The sequence below is a fragment of the Schistocerca serialis genome, chromosome 6 (genome assembly GCF_023864345.2).
Source record: "Schistocerca serialis cubense isolate TAMUIC-IGC-003099 chromosome 6, iqSchSeri2.2, whole genome shotgun sequence".
In the NCBI taxonomy this organism is placed as follows: Eukaryota; Metazoa; Arthropoda; class Insecta; order Orthoptera; family Acrididae; genus Schistocerca; species Schistocerca serialis.
Genome location: NC_064643.1, coordinates 291830464 through 291856553, shown reverse-complemented (window position 1 = coordinate 291856553; position 26090 = coordinate 291830464). Strand labels below are relative to the sequence as shown.

General features: G+C 39.3%; 1 protein-coding gene across 6 annotated transcripts in view; it reads right to left on the bottom strand.

Annotated features, from left to right (window-relative positions):
• LOC126483613 (retinoic acid receptor RXR) overlaps positions 1 to 26090 on the bottom strand; it is a 141425-nt gene that overhangs the window by 23264 nt on the left and 92071 nt on the right. For 5 of the 6 annotated variants that reach the window (XM_050106655.1, XM_050106656.1, XM_050106652.1 and 2 more), the window contains 3 exons: positions 7907 to 8036; positions 4406 to 4564; positions 4105 to 4270 (listed from right to left, as the gene is read on the bottom strand). In XM_050106655.1, coding sequence (XP_049962612.1) covers positions 4105 to 4270; positions 4406 to 4564; positions 7907 to 8036 — 455 coding nt within the window. Of the gene's footprint in view, positions 1 to 4104; positions 4271 to 4405; positions 4565 to 7906; positions 8037 to 10384; positions 10436 to 26090 lie in introns of those variants that run through there. The other variant, XM_050106654.1, reaches the window with a different exon arrangement.

The following is a 26090-nucleotide window of genomic DNA, read 5'->3' as shown; positions in this document are numbered from 1 at the left end:
CTGTGTGCCCGACCGAGACTCGAACTCGGGACCTTTGCCTTTCGCGGGCAAGTGCTCTACCAACTGAGCTACCGAAGCACGACTCACGTCCGGTACTCACAGCTTTACTTCTACCAGTACCTCGTCTCCTACCTTCCAAACTTTACAGAAGCTCTCCTGCGAGACATGCAGAACTAGCACTCCTGAAAGAAAGGATATTGCGGAGACATGGCTTAGCCACAGCCTGGGGGATGTTTCCAGAATGAGATTTTCACTCTGCAGCGGAGTGTGCGCTGCACACACTCCGCTGCAGAGTGAAAATCTCATTCTGGAAACATCCCCCAGGCTGTGGCTAAGCCATGTCTCCGCAATATCCTTTCTTTCAGGAGTGCTAGTTCTGCATGTCTCGCAGGAGAGCTTCTGTAAAGTTTGGAAGGTAGGAGACGAGGTACTGGTAGAAGTAAAGCTGTGAGTACCGGACGTGAGTCGTGCTTCGGTAGCTCAGTTGGTAGAGCACTTGCCCGCGAAAGGCAAAGGTCCCGAGTTCGAGTCTCGGTCGGGCACACAGTTTTAATCTGCCAGGAAGTTTCATATCAGCGCACACTCCGCTGCAGAGTGAAAATCTCATTCTGGAAACATCCCCCAGGCTGTGGCTAAGCCATGTCTCCGCAATATCCTTTCTTTCAGGAGTGCTAGTTCTGCATGTCTCGCAGGAGAGCTTCTGTAAAGTTTGGAAGGTAGGAGACGAGGTACTGGTAGAAGTAAAGCTGTGAGTACCGGACGTGAATCGTGCTTCGGTAGCTCAGTTGGTAGAGCACTTGCCCGCGAAAGGCAAAGGTCCCGAGTTCGAGTCTCGGTCGGGCACACAGTTTTAATCTGCCAGGAAGTTTCATATCAGCGCACACTCCGCTGCAGAGTGAAAATCTCATTCTGGAATCATGTTATTTATTTACAATTGAAACCAAACAGCAATCAGTAGCATTTACTTCAGGAATGAGATATTGTTTTGTGTAATGTGTCAATAACTTGTACAACATTATTTGCAGTGACAAAGTACACTACCTTACATTCTTTTATCCCCATTTGTAGTCTAGAAAATATCTTGAGGACATACCACATGGTATTCAATACATACACAAATTTTCATAGATACTAAAAGGCATATTTTTATGTACAAAAATACAAAAATGTTCATGCTTTGCAACTGGACTTTTTGGGGGAGGCCTGTGCCTTAAATATCTTGTGTTGATGAATGATGATAATAATAATAATAATTAATCAACACACGAATCTTCTAGAAGGGAATAAATCTAGGTTTTGTTGTTGACAATGCAATATGAATTATAGCCGTAATCTGCCCATGAAGGTATATCTAATTTAAACAGGCAAGGAGTATTCATTTTGAAACACGATGCATTATATCGTCATGGTACACCATCGGATGTTGACGATTTTGAAATTTTACGAGTGTTACTGTAACTATTCTGAAAATGTCACAGCATTTAAAAATATGAGTTGACTAAGGAGGAGGAGGAGGAGGAGGAGGAGGAGAAGAAGAAGAAGAAGAAGAAGAAGAAGAATAACAGTAAGCAGTCACAGTCATCTGCCCGGTCAGATGTGGCCTCCCTAAGACTTCCTCTCCTGTGCAAACCTCTTCCTCAATTGCTTATTGGATATATTCCAATCTTGGTCTTTCCCTACAGTTTTTATCCTTATCCTCTACAATACCTTCTGGAAGCTATTCCCTGAGAACTGAAAACTTGCCCTGTCCTCTTGTCCCTTCTTTCAATATTTTGCAAATATTTATGTCCTCACTGATTCTACAGAAAACTTCCTCATTTCTTATCCCAGCAGTCTATCTAAATTTAGGCATCTTTCTGTAGCACTATATCTCAATCACATTGATTCTCTTCTTCTCATGTACTTTTCTCACAATCCACGATTCACTTCCATACTATGCTGTTTTCCAGATGTCTATTCTCAGAAATTTCTTTGTCAACTTATGGGTGATGTTTGATACTAGTAGACTCCTTTTGGCCACGAATGCCCTCTTTGCCTGTGCTTATCTGGTTTTTATGTACTCCTTGCTTCTTCATCAACTTTGTCGCCCCAATTTTGATGTAAATTTTATCACTAATCTCATTTCTTCTAGTCGTCATTACTTTCGTCTTTCTTTGATTTACTCCCAATCCAGTACTGTCCCATTTTCATAGAGGATAACAATGTCATGAGCAAATCTTGTTGTTGATGTTCTTTAACCCCAAATTTTAATCCCAATCCTGAACCTATCTTTTACTTCCATCATTACCTCTTCACTGTACAGACTGAACAGTAGGGGAGAAAGGTTGCAACCTTATTTTATATCCTTTCAATCTAAGCACTTTTTTCTTGGTCTTCTTATTGTTCCCTTCTGGTTCTGGAATATATTGTATATTACTTGTCTTTGCTTATAGTTTTCTCCCATTTTCCTCATACTTTCAACCATCTTGCACCATTTTACATTGCTGAGTGATTCTTACAGGTCAAGAAACCCATGAACATGTCTAGACTTTTTGTTAAAAAAGTCTTGCTTTCATCGTCAACTGCATCAGTGCTGCCTGTGTGCTGTCTTTAACTTTACTAAAGCCAAACTGATCAGACCTGATCTGGGATGTATGAACTAACAAGGTCATTGTGCAACAGTTTCCACAGTTATTTGCCTTTGCTATCTCTGGTCTCATATATTCTATACACTTAACTTGAATAGTCATCTGACTCCCACCTCTTCCAATGGTTTCAGAAATTCTGAAAGGGTGTTATCTATGCCTTCTTCAGTATTTGATCGCAACTCTTCTAAAGTTCTGTTAAACTTTTAACTGTTATAATGGATCACCTATGTCATCCATATCAACTCACAATTCTCCACCTATCACATCATAATCAAGGCTTTCAATGCACTCTTGTACTTTTCCAGCTGTCCACACTTTCTCTTCTGCATTTAACAGTGGAATTCCAATGGCACTCTTAATGTTGACTGCTTAGTTTTAATTTCACTGAAGGTTGTTTTGACATTTTCATACACTAAATCTGTTCTGAAGACCATTTCTCTTTCTATTTCTTCACATTTTCCTGTAGATATTTCACCTTGGCTTCCCAGAACTCCCTATGTATTTCATTCAGCAGCAACTTATATTTCTGTCTTTTTCATGAACATTTCTGTACTTTTTTTTTTGTCAACCAACTGAAGTATTCCTTCTGTTGCCCAAACTTTCTTTGTAATTGCTTTTCTTGGCCCTATATTTGCATGTCAATCATTTGCGATAACCCCTTTTAGAGATGTCCAGTCCTTTTCAACTGAACTACCTACTGTAGTGTTCATTATAACAGTATCTATAGCCTTAGAGAATATAAACTGAAAATAATCATTCCTTAGTATTTCAGTATCCCACTTCTTTCCATGTTGATTATGACTGGTAATTTCCTCAAACTTCAAGCTACTCTTCATCATTACTAAATTGTGGTCTGATTCAGTATCCGCTCCTGGGTACACCTTACAACCCAATATCTAATTTCAGAATCTCTGTCTGGCCATGATGTAATCTAGTGCATATCTTTCAATGATCCCATGCCATCACCAAATATACCTTCTCCTCTTGCAATTTCTGAACAGTGAATTCATATTATCAGTTGAAGTTTACGGCAAAACTCTACTAGCCTTTCTCATCTCTCATTTTAACTATCAACCCCATACTCTCCCGAGGTCTGTCTTATATTCCTTCTCCTACAACCACATTCGAGTCACCCATGATCCACATATGATCAGTAACTAATAATGTAAACCTGACACTTTTGATTTCTTTGGTGTTGGAGTAATATATTTTAATATTGTTCATTCCCCACACTCACTTTGCATATTGAATAAGAAGAGCATATGTTATGAGCTATTTGAAATGCACGAACTTTCCCTAACATCACATCAATTTTATAGTCACTGTCTTACTTACCAATATAAAAACATTTATTTTGCTGAAAACATTAACTGATAGGTAGCAAAGCCACGATGCGATTTTATGCTCTTCAAAGAATTTACAGAAATGTAAAGGAAATGGGATTTATGATTTGGTTATCATGTTGAAAGTAACTTACCTGAACTGCCTCTCTCTTCATTCCCATAGCGAGGCATTTTTGATATCTACAATACTGGCACCTGTTACGTTGGCGTTTGTCTATTATGCAGTTTTTGTCTTCCCGACATGCATATGACAAGTCTTTTCTCACTGTGCGTTTAAAAAATCCTTTACAACCCTCACAGCTGTTAAATTTAAAGATAATATCAGTACACCAAAAAGAAGGACAATGAATATGTGAAAGCAGTGGCACTATAACACTCTTCATTTGTTAATATCACTGTTCTCTCAAGATATATTTTGAATAAGAAAGACTGTACCTGTAAACACCATAATGCTTTCCACTCGCTCTATCTCCACAAATAGAACAAAGGTGTTTGGAGCCACTGAGTGGATGATTTGGTGGATACTGTGAAGATGAACCTTTTGCCTGGTTGCTTGAGTTGTTCAACAGGCTACTGTGTCCAATTGTAAATGAACTGAAAGTAACAACGAAAAGGTTAACCATGCATCAGAAAAGAACAAAATGCTGTACAATGGAAAACAAAAATTTACCATAAACAGGAGACAGATGAAGAGAAAAGATAAGGTGAAATTAATATTATTATTATTATTCACATATGGGCTCAATAGGACCATGCGAGTATAATCAATCAATGTCGCGTTTCATGGATGGTCGTCCTTTGTGTCCAAATCTGTTTCCTACTACCAGAATGAAATCTCTTTCTTTCATCAGACCACAGTGTTACAGTCCGTCGTCTTATTTCCCTCTGACGAACCAATCAAATATTGTTTTTCTGAATGTTTTTTATCTGAAATGTCTACCTGAGTTATACCGGCTACTTTAAGATTCTCCTTAATCGCAGCGATCCATTTAATTGGCCAAGTTTTAGCCTTACTTCTGCTTTCATAGAATTCTATTTGTTTTGTTAATCTCGTGGCTGCAACTCTTTTTAATGCGCCCATCAAATTTAAGTCTTCTTTTTCTCATGTCATCATGTATATCTGTGTATTCTTCTATTTCCTTACTATTTCTCAGCCTATAATTTTCTCCATGAGTAATTTTGGCAGCCTAATACTTCCCAAATAATCTTCCTTTCTTTCTTTCAAGGTTCTTCAACATCACTCTTTCTATTTAAAATTAAAGTTCCTGCTCCATAAAGACATTCAGGTTTTATTAAAGTGTTGTAATGCCTAAGTTTACTGAATTTAGAAAGTGATATTTTATTATAATTATTTTGTGTTAAATCTGAATGCAGTTGCCAGTTTTTTATAGTGAACTTTGTTTGCAGCTTTTTCCAGACCATTTTCTTGTATGATTTCCCCATCTATTTAAACTGAGAAATCCTTTTTATTTTTCCATATTTCATGTTCAAAAATTTTGGTGCTGGTTTGTTGCAGGTCATATATTTCATTTTTTTCGGATGATATTTGTAGTCCTACTTTTTCCGCAACTTCAGGTGAGACAATCTACTCTAATATTACTTCTACCCAACTTGATTTACTGATCTATATTTTGACTTGACTTTTGCTCTCACCATTCTGCAATTACCTTTCCCAAAACACAGTTAAACAGTAATGGGGAGAATCCATCTCCTTGCCTAACACCAGTCTTTTATATCAAATGGTTCAGAAGTTCCTCCCATGAATTTAACTTTAGAGCTAGTGTCAGTTAACGTTTCCTTAATCAGCGTTAAGAGTTTTATTATCCAGCCCTTGTGTTTCTTTCAAATTCGGAAAAGACATTCATGATCAACTTATTCATAGACCTTTCTAAAATTCACAAATGTACATACAATTTTGTTACTAAAATCCTTTGTTGCCTATGGATGAATTTTAAACTAAGAATTTGTTCCGGACAGCATCTGTCTGGTCTAAAGCCTGTTGGTATTCACCAAGTTTAGGTTCTAACTGTTCTTGGCTTCGATCAAGTAAACAATGCGAGAGAATTTTCAGCAGAGTGATCTCAAAAGTGTTGGGACCAGGTGATTTAAGTAGTTCTGCAACTGTACCGTCTTCTCAAGATTCTTTGTTGTTTTTAAGTCTCTTAATTTGTTTAGTTATTTTGATTTTGTCAGATTCTTTAGAGTTAGGATTGTGTTATTAGTTTCTGTGGTTGGAATTAATCTGCTGGTTCTGGACAGTTCAATAGTTTTTTAAAGTAATTAGAAAGTGCCTTACAATTTTCCTGGTTGTTAAGAGCCAAACTGCCATTTTCATTTTTGAAGCAAAGACTTTTAAGGTTGGTAACCATTAAGTTTTGTTTTGAATGTTTTATAAAAGTTTCTTGTACTGTTCTTCTGGAAATCTCTTTAGATTTCTGTAACTTGGGCATTTTCATAGTTTATTTTGTCTATTGGATTAATTTACATATTTATTTTCTTACAGTTAACTTTTATTTGCATTAAACAATGGTCAGAATCAATATTAGCCCCTTTCCTAACTTGGACATTTAAATTTTTTTTGTAGTTAGGGCATGAAATTGCTACACATGATCAACTTGAAATTCCCCAATAAATGTATTGGGACCCTGCCATGATTTTTGTTTAGATGGGTTCCTTTTAAAAGGTGTTGATATGATTTTAAGGTTAAAATTTTTGCACATTTCAACAAATCTTTGTCACTTATGTGCAGGAAATCTACCCACAGTTTTCTTATATTTTTTCTCTTTACCTAACTGGCATTAAAAAATTCATTTTAACATGGTTTGGGGGAATTTTCGGGATGATGCTTTCTAATGTTTCATAAGCTTTCCTAAATTCTCCAGTTTTTTGCATTTATCACCACTGACTAGCATAAGGGCTAAGTGTATGCTTTATTTGCGCATTTACGAGAAATTCTCATTAACCTATTATTTATGGGTTTTACCTTCATTACTGAATTTAAAACATTTTTGGAGACTGTAAAAGCAACCCCCAGATATGGTGTATTATTAAGTATTCTTTTATCGTCTTTACTTTTAAAAATACGATAATTGCCAAAATCCATGGAGTTATTGTCCATCATTTCTGTTTCTTGAAGTGCCAAAATTTGAATCTTCTGTTTTTTTAATGTATCTCCCAATTTTTGAAGTTTACTTGGTTGCAAATGAAATATTGATAAAAACACAAAAAAATGATCCACATGGTAGGGAGGAGCCGGGCATTCAGTTTACCAAAAAAGTGCACTTCTTTTTTTATGTCAGCACAGATATATTTAAAAATGGGCATCTGGAATGTGACGCGTGAGAGAGAGAGAGAGAGAGAGAGAGAGAGAGAGAGAGAGAGAGAGAGAGAGAGACTCTGCCAAATTTGTTTAGTTTGCATACTGAATGTGAAAGAACACTGATAAACAACAGTTGTGGACAGCTCTCTACATTGTGCAGTGATCTTCCAAATTCACAAACATCTCACAAAATCAGCACAGAGCTTCAAACTAACACTTTCTTTCTCCTCCCACAACTATGACTGCTGCTTAATTCTCAGATAACAAATATAATTAAAATACAACTAGCTACATAATAAATGATTGTGTAGTGAATGAATTATGATCTGCTCACTATATGTACAAAGGCAAAGGCTTACAATTTCCCCATAATTGTTTTGCTGGGCTATCTTCTTTGTGTTAATGATACACCTTACAAAAAGTACATTCACACACAAATTCCAGTTAATTTCCCCATACTTTTTAATAAAAATGAAAGATTTTCAAGCATTAGAGTTTGCAGGAATAAGAATAATAGTAGCATCAGCAACAGCAGTAATAACAGTCGTACTGGTGAGTAGCAGCAGCAGCAGCAAAATATAAAACACAAATACAATGACAAAGATGTTCATACATACCCTGGGCTGTTAGGTCCTCCAGTGGGACTAAAACTGCCAGAGCTAATTAGGCTAGCTGTATCTGGTTTCATATCCAATGGTGATTGTGGACCCATTGAGCTTATCGAAAGATTGTTCTCTAAGCTTATTCCTGGAACAAACATTGAACCTAATTACTTCAACAGAACTCATTCTATCATGAATGTTTGAAAAACAAGAAGTTATGACAAAATTATTTTTCTTTCATGGTGATCAGTAGAGAAAGAGATTAACAGAAGCCAAGGAGACATCAAGTAATTTGTCTTTTCTTGCCTTCATTCCAAATACACGAGGAATACAAGTCAATTACATACACGAATTTATTGTTTTTGTCTTTATAGAACAGTTCTTGACATGTAGCACCTATCTTTTATCTACCACCATCACAACAAATTACTGAAAGAAACTGCTCAATAAATATGTGAAAGTGCCTCATTGCTAGTTTTAATTGAAGACTCTTAACGTTCCTTCCATTGCTTTTCTGAACAATCTTCTTTATAAATCTATTTTTTATGCATCACACAAAAAATACATTTACACAAAATGTCACAGTAATCCCCTGAAGGCATTAATTAAAAAATGGGGGTGGGAGTCAGCGGTTATTATAAAAAATTTCTGAAAGTTACTGACATATAATAGTAGTAGTTATAATAATAATACGAAGCCTGAGTCTTGGTTGAAACATCTTCTGAAGACCATTTTCTAAATTTTGTAGTAAGGTTTGGCACACACACACACACACACAGGCCCATTTCATATCAAATAACAAGTTCTTTGCTTTTCAGTGACTAGCTGCTTGGGGTAGACTTAAAGCCACTATACAGAAACAGATTTTCTGATTACACAGTATGCAAGATTTACCGTGCAGACTGATGCACGACTCTACCAAAAAGTTTTAAGCAGAAAATATCCCTGAATAACTCATCGGCAATATGCGTAAGAATAAAAAGAGGTAAATATATCATAGACGAAAACTGTCAGCTTCAACAAAATGGATAAAGGAAAAGATGCATGTAGTGAAACTTTGATTAATGTTCAAACAAATTAAAAAAGTCAAACTGCATTCAGGCATGTGACCCAAACACCAAATCATTACTTTTTAAGGAAGATCTCTTCTAACTGGGTACTCACTGGAGTACAATTCACCCATGACTATCAGACTCCATCCAAAAGTGGTTCTGTTATTACAGTACTAAGCACCCATAGTTACTAACTATATAAGAACCAAACAACCTGCCTAAAACTTATGGTGGCCTTGCAGAGCACTACTACAAGCAATAAGACATGGTTGAGTCCTGGTGTGACAATTTTTTATCCTGTGCTGACATACTCATTAGTGTCACATTCTCCAAATGATAAAAATTGTTTACTCATTAAATATGAAGACACAAAAACTGTATTCCCGGTGTGAGTGTTTACAGGAAAATAAAATAAAACTGATATTGAAGACTTCTTTTTTTATTATTATTATAATAATAATTATTATTATTATTACTTTTCACATTAGATTCTAGGTGGTGACCAAAGTGAAATTTAACTACTTTTTTTAGTAAATGTTGTTAGTTAAAAATGACAACTAGTTGGTCATGATAACATCAATCATAAAGGTGCAAAAAAATCAGGAGCACAGGTCGTTTCCATGAAGTTTATAGCTCACATTTTTTTTCCAATACCAAACTCATCTTCAAGATAAAGAAGATAATAATTTGAACGTACCACATTCATACACAACAGAGAGGACAAGCAAAGAATGACAATATCTGTAAATATCCAACTCTCATTACAGCAGCACAATAGGAACCAACAAGCATACTATACATATATGCATTCCATTTTAAAATACTGACTTCAGCCATGACACATCAAAATAGGCAGCAGCACTTTTAGTACAGTTATTGACATGAAAATATATTTAATAATTGAGTTAATATACGAACTTCAAAAACCAGTCAGTATAAATCACAAGATAAATCAAACACAAAAATCTACTGTGAACAATAGCTAGTTACATTGCATACAAAATCTAATTCAACAAAATACTTGAAGAGGTACACCGTGAAACAATAGGGACTATGTATAGCTCAGTAATAGGCTTCACAGTATTATGAAAAGAACAGATTGCTACTCACTATATATTTTGACATGTTCCACATCATGAGGATCTCCTCAGCATGGATCTATGGAACGAAAAACTAATCTAATCTAATCCAAAGGAGATGCTGAGTCGTCATTTCTGTACAGGGAGCAGCATTGTCATTATTCCACCTAACATTTTTCAGTAATAAGCTTCATATTGTGTGTGTGTGTGTGTGTGTGTGTGTGTGTGTGTGTGTGTGCTCGCACGCGCATGCATGAATAATGGGCAGCGAGAGTGGGGAGGAGGACTTTGATAGTCCATTTTGTCTGTGGAAAACTAACAACTCCAGGATACAATTTATACATAAAAGAAAGTAAACAAACCTCTGTATTTTACTGGAAATGAAAGAAATAATTTCATTCTTTTTTCCACCAATAGATAACATTGTAAAAAAAGGTTTTTACATTGGGTCTGACACTCAATTTTAACCTGTAACACACTATACACCAAGATTATTTGCTTGACGCTGAGGCGTGTTAGCTGTTAGAACAGACTGAGTCTCGCTACTAAAATTATATGATATATGGTGATTATTTTGTGTTCGTTTATACGGCTGTTGCGGAATGGATCTGTTTTATCTTATATAAAATGAGCTTCTTCCTCACAGTCTAGTCAACACTTATCCATCCAAAACGGTGGAGGAACTACTATTTGCCATTTAGCTACATATTTCTCGACAGCTGGTTTTCCGTATGTAAAGAAGTAGATGTGTACGCCATCAGCCGAATATTAGGAGAAAAGAATGAGGGAACGAACAATCGGGCCTCGTTACCGCGTACTATACTTGCCGCGTAAACTGCCCGTTTCAGTAGCGGACTGTTCTGTGCTGCAGTATGAGACAACTGACTTTGACGCTAGTTTCGTTGATATACTTCTTCACAACAAAAATAAACTAAAATCCACGTCATAAACTAGTCATCGATCTCTATTCAGTCTGTAGCGGGCAGCAACACAAACAACATAGCTTGACTGCGTTTAACTGACTTCTATTTCCTATATTAATTTTGTACACGGATGTCTCCTGTAGCCTTCTAAAACTTTTCACGCTTTGACCAGCGAATACAATGCCAGGATATTTTGGACGTTCGCTTTAATTGCATGTATTTAACAATATATTCACTGCCTATTGCATGTTACGTCTCAGTGTACTACCCCGAAAAATGCTCGGAGATCAGGTGCCGCCTACACACTGTGCGAGACTACTTCAGGAGACTCCATTCCTCAACAGTTGGCAAAACTGGCGGGTGACGAGTGTAGCCGGCAGCCAAGTGCGGGGTCAAGCAAAGCTTCCCGAGTCACGGTACGTCCCTGGCTCTTGGCTGCACCTTCCGGCACCCAGGCACAGTGGCCTTGGCTCAAGAATACGGACCAAGCGCGCTCACGATACAGACAGCTGCCAAGGTCACGCTGTGCAGGCAAACCTTCCACAATGGAGCACTGCGTAAGTGCCCCTCGTCAACCGCCTGTAAAAAGCGGGCATAACAGTCAGGAAACCGCAACGACGTTATTATTATTATTATTATACAAACACTATATTCCACGGCATTGGAGCTCGCTGGTGAGATATGTGCAGGGAATTCATAACTAGAAATAACGACAGATGATGTATGTACTGATAAACTTGCTGCAATTCGTAGTATTTGGTAGGATACGACAGGAGTACTTCCTAAACTCTGGAGGCTTTGAGGAAATGTCGACGAGCAGTTAGTGGCATTTAGTGGTGGTTGTTGCTGTCCAGTAAAACAGTATATCCCAAGTAAACCACCAAAATAGGGAGTGTGACAGCAAATCGTCATCCGTACTGAAACCTCAAACTTACACACGAAAGGAGAGCGGAGTGGCACCAGAAAAAAAAATCAGAGAATGAGTGTAGTTGCTGCTCTCAGTTGAGAGGTTAGATGGTTCAAATGGCTCTGAGCACTATGGGGCTTAACATCTATGGTCATCAGTCCACTAGAACTTAGAACTACTTAAACCTAACTAACCTAAGGACATCACACAACACCCAGTCATCACGAGGCAGAGAAAATCTCTGACCCCGCCGGGAATCGAACCCGGGCGCGGGAAGCGAGAACGCTACCGCACGACCACGAGCTGCGGACTGAGAGGTTAGATTATCAAACGTGAGCACTCATTTACGTCATACAATATGGGACAGCTGCTCCTTAAAATGAAATGAACAATGTGGGGAACTATACGCAAAAATAAGCCACAGCTTCCAGAAAATAGGACTAACAACGAGGTTCACAGCTCTTCATTTTACTTCACAAATGATACTACTGTAGTCAATTATCTTCCTTAGAGAATGAAGATGTCGTACTGAGCACACTCCACCATGATGAAACCAGTAATAGGGCTGATAAGAAGCCAAAAATGATTTCCGATTACAATTCAACGAAAAGAGCAGTAGGCACACTTGACTAGCTAACCGGTACCGTCGACCAAACAAAACTGTCGGCGTGGAAAATGGGTGAGACCCACATCGGGAATTCTCTGTGCATACAGCCACGCCACAAATTGTGGCAACACTCTCGCCCGATTAATGTCCACGTTACGTTACACCAGTAACGTATACCAGACAGATGCGCTTATACGCGACATTGGAAAATAAAAATTATACACGGAAGTACAGGATGATGTCAGCGATCGCGAAATACGTAGTGATTTGGCCGGCAGTACTAGATGCGGTTCGAAGGAGGTGTTAGCGTCGCAGTGCAAGTGATTCCCGATCAAAGTACCTAGTTGTCATTTGGTAAATCAGATTTCGGTTCCGCCATCTGGTCAATATTTTTTTGGCATATGGCCAATATTTTTTATGTCCCCGTCGTGGTAGGTGCCAAAGGCCTTTCTGTGGTAGCATCTCTTGTCTTGAGTGCATAGCTCGTGCATATTATTTGTAGCCTTTGCGAGAACTGATATAGAACGAGCTAACAAAAACTATCACATAACTCTCAAAATTTTACACAAAATTCAAGCAAGTTATATTAAGGGCATTCGTTTTTTACGAGTAAGAAAAATATTATTTGAGGAATATGTGATTTTTAGATCAGTCAGAATTCTATTAAAATTGTATCTTTTAAGAAGCTCGTATTTCAAATTGTGGAGAGATTAATCGAATAACTGTGCAGTTCTTTGGTACTATTGAAATTGGTAATGCTGTTCATATGTAAGCGCCAAATTCAATAGCAATCCTTTTGTTCTTTTATTCGGGGACAGTAAAAATCGGGATAGCTCTCAATTTCGAAAACGATAGGTCCAAATTAAATTGCCAAAGAGAAAGTTTTGTCTGTAGGCATAAAACTGTTCACAGAACTAGCAGATAGACTGGGAAAGTAGATTCGTAGAAAAAACCCATTAAGATGAAATTGAGTAAGAGAATAAATGTTTAATGACTAGCTCATAAATTTTGGTCCCTATATAAAATTAAAAATACGTTGGGAAAAAAAAAGAAAGAAAACACAAATTCAACTATTCGGCGTAATGGGTCTGAATAACACAGTAAATTCTGTCATACTATTTATTAAAATCCGAAAAAAGGCAGGTACGAATGATGATGAAGACACAACAACCTGCCACAGTCATCTCGGGGCAGGTGGGATTCGAAACCCGGGACCTCGTGCGCGGGAAGCGAGAACGCTACCGTGAGACCACAAGCTGCGGACAATTATAATTGACTCTGCGGAAATAGTCAAGTTCCGATTTGATTTTTTTTTAATTTACGCAACTGATACTATCATTACTGAAAATGATTTTGAATACAGAAAGAAGTTGCCCCTTGTGTGTGTGTGTGTCGGGGGGGGGGGGGGGGGGGGGGAGTTTGGTAATGTGAGGCAAATTCTGTCTACAGTAAGTGCTCAGCTCTGTTGGGAAACATCTGAACATAAAACTTCCTGGCAGATTAAAACTGTGTGCTGGACAGAGATTCGAGCTCGGGACCTCTGCTTCTCCTGGGAGAGTGATCTTGGGTAGATCAGTCGGTGGAGCACTTGCCCGCGACTGGCAATGGTTCCGAGTTCTAGTCTGTCCGGCACACAGTTTTAATCTGCCAGGAAGTTTCATTATTAGCGAACACTCCGCTGCAGAGTGAAAATTTGATTCTCTTATTAGAACAGTTCTCACAACGCCTGGGGCGTAAAGCTGCGACCATTGTTGGGCGTTGTCGAGAATCCTTGATTTTAAAAAAGGTGAATCTCAAGGTTTTTTTTTTTTTTTTTTTTTTTTTTTTTTTTAATTGAGTGTATGTGCTGCTGCAACAATAATCATACCATTATATTCTTCACAAAGTACTCTTTCATTCGATGTAATGAATTGTTCTTCAAAACGAGCAGCGTAACTATGAAGTTATATTTCTAGCGCAAGATGCTTATTCCTAATATGCATTACCAAGGGTATTCTAATACGCGACGGTATCAACTGTTAGGACACGCTGTCACGTATTAGGACAACTTCAGGTGGCTACCTTAGTAGTTACATTCACACTACATTTTTACCAAGCTGTTTCACAAATTTGTGAACTTTGTGAAGCCATCTTGTGGTGATCTTGATGGTCATAAGAGAAAATCATGTACACATTATCCGGTCATCACCCAATTCCTCGCATAAAATGCAGCCTTTTCATGTGGAATCTCGAAGAAATAGAAATCTGGCGGGTAAACAACCCAGGCTGAACAGTAACCTCAGTTTTGATTACGAGATTATTTGGAACGGCCTATTTGGAAGCAGTAACAACGGAAAATGCTATAAACGACGTCTGGAAAACGGGACACTTCCCATGCAGCAAGCATACACTTAAACGAGATGGTGATTGTGTTCAAAATGGCTCAAACGGCTCTAAGCATGATGGGGACTTAGCATCTGAGGTCATCAGTCCCCTAGAACTTAGAACAACTTAAACCTGACTAACTAACCTAAGGACATCACACACATCCATGCCCGAGGCAGGATTCGAACCGGCGACCGTAGTGGTCGCGCGGTTCCAGACTGAAGCGCCTAGAACCGCTCGGCCACAACGGCCGGCGGTGATTTTGCAAGACACCAGAATTTTGAAATACAGTATCCAAACAAAGGAGTAAATGTGAGTCCAACTGGTTTCCGTCCAGCACTAAAAAGCAGCTAGTCATATCAAGAGCCACCAGCTCATGTAAAATCAGCACGTTGAGTATATAATGCCATACAGGAAACGTTTAAAACAATTCAAAGGGAAGAAAGCTTCAGCGGAATCAAAGGAGGGTGAAGTGAAAGTTTTATTCTTGAAAAAGAAAAAAAAGAGAGAAAAACATAAGACACACACTCTTCCAGTCATTCGGGGCCTGATACAAATTTGAGGAAGATGTTTCAGACGTGCAATCTGAAGAAGAAGAAACTGAACGCATATTCTGCTGCGGACATTTCTCTGAAGACTAATACAGAGAAAAGGGCACAGTTCATCGGATGTTATCTTTGGGCTCCCAAAGAATGCTAACTCGAAGAGGAAATTTTGTATGCCCTGGCTGGACTTCTTTTGCGAAATAAGCGCAGGAAATGTTTGAGAGGGAGTAAGAGAGAGAATATTATTATTATTCCAGTGCTTACCTGTTCTTATATTGATCGATATTAAATGTTATTATTATTCCAGTGCTTACCTGTTCTTATATTGATCGATATTAAATGTTATTACAATTCCATTGTTTACCTGTTCTTATATTGATCGATATTGTTTTCTTTCACTGTTCCATATTAGGACATTTTTATTTCGATTCAAATTACCTCGATTGTGTTTTTTCTTTCAAATTTATGCGTGCTAAGAGTTAAGTAGACCAAATCCAATAAATACAACTTAAAGTACAATGATTTCAAGCTGATGTCAATTTAACAATCATACAGTTATTAAATGTCGCGATAAAAACTTGAGTAACGAGAAACCAAGAAAGTTTCACAATATATACCGGGCAGCATGGGGTTCATCTTGCCACTGGCCTCAATTACTTGTCTCCGCCAATAAGGCCTGCAGGCTGTCAGTCTCTGGTGATGGCCGGTATCGGCCAGTCTTAAGTTCACGTGACGCTTCATTTTGGCCCACAAAATTTTCAGTAGGATTATATGTCGGCCCCCGAACAGTCTAGTCGACCAGGCTGACGCCAGCGTGTTGCGAAAGCAATTGCTGAACGATTCGACTCGTGTGAAGCGATGAGTGGTCCTGCTGGGTCTGGATCACTTCCAAGGGACGGCGCATTCTCACACTCGGCACCAATAGTATGTTTCGTGAAGTACACATACGATCATAAATTCGAAGAAGTATCCCTGCCCCACGTAATGACATTCGCCCCAGCACGAGACTGTTATGCAGCCTACCTGCGAATATTGCTTCACATACTGTGGGTCGTGCCGTGACCTGTAGACCATCAAAGACCTTCATTTACTGAGCATTCATCAGAAAATATGACGCTGTGCCAATCACAGCCTACATTTAATTCTGCGAAGGCAAGCCTGTAAAGTTTGTGATCGGAGAGGGCCTCTTTACCAGCAGCCCTATGAGACGTTTGTGAACGGTTTTGTTCATCAGCGGAAATTTGTCTCATTCTTGAGACAAAAGTGGTAGTTCCGTGTAGGGTATCTTGCTGAGATGTCAACACCTCTCCTAAACTCGACGCTCTGAAGCCACCGCTTTATCCACTTCTGGGCACAGCGAGGCCGAACGCCGCACTGGCTGCCGCTTCACGCCATACTGGACGAATGCCAAGGTGCTATCTCTCGTGGCCAGCGTATGCTGAGCCGCCCTGGCAATAAATGGCTGTTTAAGTCCCATGCCCGTCAGTGGCGCAGTGTGTTATCATGCTCGACACACCTCGGTTATATTCGTATTACGCTTGCTATATATCAACAAACAAAGAAGACGACGAGAGGACGCGAATCCTAATTACTTCAGTGGAATTCCATAACGTCAAATCCTTCCATGCGTCTACCACGTAACTACTGAGATTTGCTCCAATTTGTTCATTTAAGGCAGAAGCATTTCGGCGTTTCAGATAAAAGTGCTAATATGTATTCTATATAAAACAATGTGCGTATACGCAGTGACAGAAAATCAAAATGGTTTATATGTAAAATCGTTGGAATAACAAGGGAACAAATACACTCCTAAAGGAGACTCAGTTTACTGCCACTGATGAATGGTTGGATAGGTGAAAAAAACCCGATTCGGTGTGCGCCAGGTTACCACTAGTGGAGAGGATTTATCTGCTGAGAAAGAAGCTGTGCCTTCGAAGTTACCTGACGAGGAGCGAATTTCTGGAGAACATCTGTACAACTACGATAGAACGGTTTTACAAGCTGCTCCTTACGAAAACACTTGCTTCAAAAAATGGAAGCTGCGCACCCGAATACAAGGAAAGTATGGAACCTGTTACTATAATGGCTTGCAGAAATGCAAGTGGCAACCACAAGGTCCGGCTTACATTAACAGGGAAATCATGGAAATTTAGATCTTTCAAAAACCTGAAAAATGAGGATCAGTGATCCTGCCAGAGACAAACTCACTGATGAGGATATCGAAGCGTTAGTTTTACCACCAAATGAGACTGCTCTTTGTCACCTGAAGGACCAAGGCATCCTTGAAATGCTAAAGTAGTAGTATTGCTGTCGTCTTCTCAGTTCGTTGATATCAGTGATTCAGAATAATGAAGACTGTGTAACAATTTCGAAGAGAATTGACTTGCTAAATGTCCACGTGGTTGGCTGCACCGTGGGAAGAGATTCGTAACGTTATCACTTGTAAGGTGTTGGAAAATTCTTTTAGACCATAAAGGCGGACATTTTAACTTTGAATCCATGTGGGAAGCCGAAGTCAAAGATTGTTTTACTGCTCAAAGATGTACCGGGCTGTGAGGATTTCGATGCAGAGAACATGGATGGCAAATGATGAAGTTTATGAATCGACTGATAACGATATTGTGGAAATGGTGATGCACGAGAAAGTAACAGATGAGAAGCTCTTCACTGAGATGACAGGAGAAACCTCAACCCTCATTCGGAAGGGTTCAAGTCAACTAAGGCAGCGTTGCAGTACATTAGTGAGCAAGATGAAGGAATGCCAGCTGACTTGCGTGTGGAGATCCACTGCAGCATGGTAGAGGAAGGGAAAAGTCATGTATTAAAAACTTTTTAAAACCTCAAACCAAAGTTTCATCGTTTTCGTTAGGCCTGGATTTTCACATGTGTGTCATCATCCACTCATATTTTACAATGCACATCGTTTTATGTTTATTGTAATCATTTTTGAAGGGTGCAGTGTATACATAACAAACACTTATAATTGGCATATATCAGGTAAGAAGTCAGTAACTTAACAAAATTAGGTTTTTTTGTTAAAAAGAAAGAAAGAAAAGGAAGAATTTATGAACTCTGGCCTATGCGGCTTGACCTTCCGCCACATTAGGTTGGAGAGTCGGTGTGTGTACTTTCAGACCTCTCGCTTCATGGTACACACAAGCGGAGAGTACGACTCTGATCTATGTACTCTACACTACCCTATAATAACCATTCCCTTGGCCAAAGAATTTAGTTCACCAAAATCTCTTCTTATTGCCTCTTTCCACTATTTCATGTGCAATTCTAACTCTTTTAACATTTTCCACCCCAAAATTTTAATGTGACGTATTTGTCACACAGGGTAATAGGCGGCATAAAATATTGGATAGCAGGACAGGTTATTAAGACTGAAATTTAATTTAATTTTAGGTTCTGGTTCCAATATATCTTTTATTCTCATTTTTACGGAATATTCTCTTTTGATGAATGAATGTATCAAAACCAGCTTGCTTTTACATGCACTTTTTAGTAATTACTACATATAGTATGAAGTAAATGATTATTATCAAACAGCAAGTAGCCGCATATATCTCACTTCCGCACAGCCTGGTTGTTATATATTATAAAACAGCAGATGATCCACTAAACTGTTCATTCCTTACAATAAAATAGAAAAAAGCAACAGAAATTATTAGCCAATTCAATCTGTCAGTTTTTATGTGGGAATTCTTCTGAAACAATTTCTGTCTTTATTTAAGCACAAAAATACTTCACATTTTTCACACCTCCCATACAATACCATCTTGATAAGTGTCTTGCATCGTCCTCTTGTTTCCTTCCATATAGGCCAACGACCGTACATGTCCTTTTGGCATTCTACAACTAACAGAACTGTTGCCGCAGCCTCCTCCTCCTTCGACATGTCATCTATACTTGGGCGTCCTCGTTTTGATTTCTCTTTCCCTGCCAATATCAGTCCACCCGCAATTTCTGTTTGGAATTTGCGCAATGAAATGTGTCACTCCTGCAGAAATTTGCAGTCCTTACGCTATTTTAGCCAACTGTTGTCTACCGCAACTGCAATTGGTGCCAGAAGATGTACAAACACCACCTCCTTGACTTTATTTGGTATCTGTATAGTGATGATAGCATGTCCCACAGATCAATATCACTCATACAAGTGTTGTAAGCTGGGATAACAGCTGGTCTGATGATACCAGAGAAACAGGTTTGTTGTCGTACCATCTCTACACAATGAATGGCCCTGTATGGTCTACTAGGCTTGCTATGACTCCTCGCCTTCGGCCTTCATGTCTTTTTCGCTAGGGATGTCACAATCTTTCAGCCTGTTTGCTCTTACTGTTCGAATGAAATAGATATCTCTGGTCAACAGGTACTGAACATGCATATCGCTCATAAAAAAGTTGTCGGCATATACCTTGAAACTGTGGTTTTCTGGTTACGTATCTGTTAATTTTACGACACCTCATATGCGAGCCCTTTCCCTCCTTCTCTCTTCCCTTCTTACATTTTTTGTCTGCTGCCCCATGATGTATATCAAAGCCATATAAGCAGCCAGAAGCTCCTGCCGTACCCTACAATTTTAATCTCCACCTTATAGGATTGTTTTGCATAAACTGTTTCAAGGAGCTTCTGCCTTTAAAAGCAACCATTACTACATCAACATTATTGTGTTCTTCTGGAACTTCTTTCAAGCATTTTTTTCTGAACTGATTCCTCCAAGGTCGAATTTTCAAGAGCTTATCACTTGTTTTAGTTTCATCAGTTGCTAATAAATTGTTTTCGAAGTAGAGGACGCTCAACCGTTTCCCAAGTCTATTTTCTGACAAAACGTTACAAACCAATAGATGGGCCATGTGGGTCTCGCAGTAGCAGCGAGTTTGAGCAAGTCCCATTCTCAGGTATTGCCTAATATTTTTTACAGTTCCGATTTGCTTGTGTTCACTGTCTTCCGGTCTTTTGTGGGCTGTACTGGTTCGACAGGCCTACCAAGTTGTGAAGAGCATGTCACACATCACCAGCGATCTGAAATATTCCACAGGACTTATTAGTCCAGTAGGAGCTGATACAGGAACAGGAACAAATGGTTCAATGACTGGAACAAAATCTCTTTTCTTCCACTGTAGTCGATCAAACTTTTCTGCAATTGTTGTCCCCTTGTATGAACTATTCATCTTCTGCAGCTAAACAATCTTCAGCATCATTTTCAGCAGAAAAAGGAATATTTGGGGATACTCGTTCACGTCCTGGGGAGTCTCTTGTCATAACTGCAATCATTTCTGTCATAACCGCAATAGTTTCATCAGTCACCATCACCATCATCTGAATACAAATCTTCTATGTCACTGACGTCAAGCTTGTCCAGACTAGAAAGTATGTCTTCAATCGGTAGCTACAAAGGCGATAAAGAGTCATTTTTACTTTTAATTTTATCACGAATTCCATTGTTTCTGAAATGAAATAGTCTGGGATTCATGCACAACTGTATTACTCATTGCCCAATGTAACATATTTGTAACATGCATTTTCAAGCTGTATTACAGCACACTATACAATAGTTATTCCATTCACAAACAATATTTTCTATTTGTGGTATGGCAAAATAAAATGTAATAAAATATTCCAAAAAACTGCAGTAATATGAAGAAACGAATGCAACTACATTATCTGGAGTGACATGGCTGTTTACAGCAGCGGTCGGATGGCGAAACTGACTCGGTGCGCTTTGTCCGCATGAGCGTCACCAGAGATCGCTACGGAGGCGTTGACAGAAATGTCAAGCCAGGCACTTAAGCACGAAGGAAGCAAACTGTAGTTTCTGCAGCACTTCAAACCCTGTGTGACATGTGTCACGCGGGACACTACAGGGTTAAAATAAGAGTGCAACGCGTCCGTGTAGCACCACAATTACGGTTGCCATATCTACCAGGATCGTCTTCGGGACACTCTGAGATGAAGGTATCGAAATAAAGTAAAAAAAATTATTTAAATTACTTTTTTATGTAGAATACAATGATATGGAACTTATTGCGGCAGAAATAGTTGGTACACCATATTTTTCGGAAGATTTCACCTTTTTCAGCAAGGTTTTTTTTTTCCTTTTACGCATTTATAACTCCATGCGGAATTAGGGAGAAGAGAAACTTGTGGCACACCTTGACTGGAAGAAAGGATCGGTTGGTAGGACATGTTCTGAGGCATCAAGAGATCGCCAATTTAATACTGGAGGGCAGCGTGCAGGGTAAAAATCGTAGAGGGAGACCAAGAGATGAAAGCACTAAGCAGATTCAGAAGGATGTAGGTTGCAGTAGGTACTGGGAGACGAAGAAGCTTGCACAAGATTGAGTAGCATGGAGAGCTGCATAAAACCAGTCTCTGGACTGAAGACAATAACAATAACAACAACAACAACAACAAAACTCCATGCAAGTCAGCTTGTACTTAAACTGGCACAATCAGAATGAGACCACAGTCCCTGGCAGCAGTCGATTTCTTTCGTCGGTCCACTGGGCCGACATCTGCGGTAATACTCTTTCCCCAATGGCGTTGTGTGTGGGAATAGAAAACAAATACTCGCATAATTCTAGAAGTTGGCATTTGCGTTGCGAATTTTTGGTTTCCTTAAGAAAGTAAATGCACCTTTCTTCCACATTTACACGTTGCGCTAACAGATGGCGATACTTCATTAATTGAGCCAAGCTCGTAAAAGGATTTTGCAAAATCGGGATAAAATTGGGTCTTGTCGGGACACGAAGGTGTACAACGGTGATGGTCCCGATATATCGGAACGCATGGCAACCCGCTCCATGCTCAACCCTTCCCCTCCCCCCCCCCCCCTCCCCAGTTGCGAAAGTGCCTGTTTCTCGCGGTCGGTGTTGTAGTTGGGTTAAAATGGTATGTGACGTCATAATTACAGCACAGATTGACGATGGCGCCCTCTTCTGTTTGTATGCGTACCGTGAAGCGGAAGATTTGAGAGTGATCCGATTTTCAAACTTTACATCGTACTATTATATTTCCGGACATGGGTTCCTTACCAAAACTTTATCTACTAAGTTCCTTCTACAACTCGTATGGAAGACGCTACCCATTATTATGTTTACGGAGAGTAAGTTTCTCTCTGTATTCGTTAATGCGTGCAGATCTGGTTAAGGTTTCACGAATCGTTGATCTTCTTCAGCTCTCGCAAAATTTCGATCACTCCACGTAGCACTGCATTTCTTATTTACAATGAAACTTAACATAATTCAAGTGACGTCTTGCCGTCATGATACAGAAGTGCAGGTATCTTTAGAACGTGTACTGTATTCCCGATAAACTGACGTATTATGCCCGCATTACCACCGTGACACCATGATGCGGGACGTCAAGCGATACAAAGCGCGTGAAACTTATAGTCTGCCTTGTGAGAGGAAAAACACGATTCTTCTCTGCAGATGTGTAGCTGAAAGTTCGTGTAACCTCGTCACAGTACAGTGAAAACGGAGCGCAATTATTTTTCTATATTGACATAGGAGATAAACGACATAAGAACACACACTTACAAGTACCCCGTGAAATCATTAACTGCAAAAACTATCTAACTGTACAATATGGTAAAGCTTCCACGGTATGAAATTAAATTTCTTCGAATGACTCTACTGACGCACGGACATAAAGTCACTCATTACCTTTTATAACTAACCGAACTAAACAGAAAAGAAAACTATTCTCTTTGCGAAATATTGTAAAGACCTTTTGTCTTATGGCAAAATTCTACCTAGTGCGTAACGATCAGCACATTTCTTAAGCGTTATGTTAGTTGTGGCAACCTAGACCAAGATGTTCGAGTCGTTCATCTATGAAACATCGGCGAGTAATCAGAGTAATGAACATCAGTTTCGATGTTTTGTGACAATATGTTCTGGTGCTATCCAATCAGCCAGGTTTTCTGTACTTTTGACGATTGTCTGTAATGAAATCAGCTACATTTTTTTATTCACACCTTTTCAACTATGTTTAGACCAGATGTGGCCTGAATTCAAAGAAATATATGAGGCAACAGGTTTATACCGAATAAATTACCAGAAGATGGTACTGATCCCCATGGAAAACTGTTGAAGCAACGAAAAAAAGGCATACCAAATTTAAAAGAATTCAAAATTTCCGAGATTGCCTCAGTTTTACAGTAGCTCTAAATGTAGCAAAGACTTCTATGCGAGATACTTGTAATAGCTTCCACAACGAAACACTGTTCGAAATCTGACAGAAAATCCAGTGAGATTCTGGCCGTACGTAAAATACACCAGTGGCAAGACATAATCAATACCTTCATTGTGCGACACCAATGTAATATTACCGATAGAAACGGCACTGAAAGGCAGTTATTAAACACAGTTTTCTGAAATTCCTTCGCCAAAGACGAAGTAAATATTCCAGAATTCGAATCAAGTGCAACTGCCAACATGAGTAACCTAAAAGCCGATATAACCAGTGTAGCGAAGCAGCTTGAAACACTTGATAAAGGGAAGTCTTTCGGTTCAGATAGCACACCAATTAGGTTCCTTTCAGAGCAGGCAGACACAACAGTTCCACACTTAGCAATAATACACAAACGCTCGCTCGACGCAAGATCCGTACCCGAATACTGGAAAGTTGCACAGAACACACCAATATTCAAGACAGGAAATAGGAGTAATCCGCTGAATTACAGGTCCATGCAATGACGTCTATTTTTAGTAGAATTTTGAAACATACCATGTGTTCGAACATTATGGATTACCTCGAAGGTTGACACACAACACAGTTTCAAAAAATATCATTCTTGTGAAACACAACTAGCTTTTTACTCGTACGAAGTAATCAGTGCTACCGGCGGGGGATCTCAGACTGATTCCATATCGTTAGATTTCCAGAAGGCTTCTGACATCGTTCCACACAAGAGACCTCAAATTAAATTACGTGCCTATGGAGTACTGCTTCAATTATGCGACTGGATTAGTTACTCCTTTAAGAAATATCACCGTACGTAGTAATCGACTGCGTCTGAGCAGCCATCTTGGACTGCAGATGGTGCTGTCATTTACCGTCTAGTAAAGTCATCACACGATCAAAATCAATTGCAAAATGACGAACGCGATATATCTATGGTACAAAAACTGGAAATTTTCTATGAATATGCAAAAGTGTGAGATTATCAAGATGAGTACGAAAAGAAATCCGTTTAAATTTAGGTTATACAAATTTTAAGGCTGGTCAATTCACCTAAATACCTAGAAAGTATAATTACGAAGAGCTTAACTTGGAACTGTGACATAGATAACTTTGTATGGATGGCAAACCAATGACTTTTTTTGGGCACAACACTTAGAAGATGCAACAGGTGTACTAAAGAAACCGCCTACATTACCTCTGTTCGTTCTCTGCTAGATTAGGTACGAGATCTTACACATAGGGTTGACGGACGACATAACTAGTCCGAAGAAGGCAACTCGCTTTGTGTTATTGTGAAATAAGGTAGAGAATTTGACGGATATAATAAGCGAGTTGGGGTGTCAGTCATTAAAACAAAGGCGTTTTTCGTTGCGGCGACGTCTTTTCACGGAATTTCGATCACCGACTTCCTCCTCTGAATGTGAAAATATTTTTCTGTCGCCAACCTACATAGGGAGAAATGATCATCATAATAAAATAAGAGAAATATGAGCTCTCACACGCGTTGTTACAGAATGGAGCGGTGGAGAAACAGTCTGAAGGTGGTTCGAAGAGCCTTTTGCCAAGCACTTAAGTGTTACTTGCAGAGTAGTGATGCAGATGTACGGTTGTCCCCTTTAGATGTTCGCTGGGCCTGGCTGACGGTGAAGGCTTGCAGGATTAGAGATCCACATTCAACATGGCTTCGATCCCCGTGACTTCTTGGCTTCCTGTGGTGTCTTAACGTCAGTGGCTACGAGTGATGACTATAAAACGCCAGGAGGAGGATTAAAGTTTAACGATCGTCTGTATCGAAGCCACTAGTGAAAGAGCACTTGCTCTGCTTGGGCAAGGCAAGCAGAAAGAACCGCCCATACACAGATAAGAACACAAGTGTAAAGTAAGTACGACAATCATACCTCGTCGCTAAAAGAGGAAATATTATTTACGGAACTATCTAAAACTTGGCAAACTAACCAATATGTAGTAGGTCGTGGCTCTCAGCGACTTCCAGAGCACTTACAGTTATAGAACACAACAATGATCTACAGCAGTAATTTTCTGCAGAAATAACGTGCGGTTTGAAAATTGACGTGTCTTATGTAGATGAGTTGGTCAGTGAGCCATGGCATGCAATAAAAACTAAGTTATATGGGTGAAACAAGAAACTTATTATAACCTTGGTAATACGTGGTCATCCATTCAATATGCGAATATCTCTGTACTCCAGATTCCAGGGTCGAGAAGGCGGGTAGGCCCGTTGAGGAGCCTGTGCCATTGTGTCTCATTAATCCCTAAGTTAGGAAAGCAGCTGCTCCAAGGTCTGAAAAGTCGACAACGTATGGGAGAGCGTGTGCTTGACGCCATGCCCCTCAATAACGCTTTCGCATGACGCCACGTGGTACGCAGGCGTCTGGTCGACATTGCTTTGCCTTCAGGGCGTGATTGCGGAGTTTTGTTTTTAGGGGCAACTATATTTTTAAGTTTCGTGACGGAGGCAACTCTACCTTCTTCTGAACTACAATGAAACTAGCTGCTAATCTTTGCACC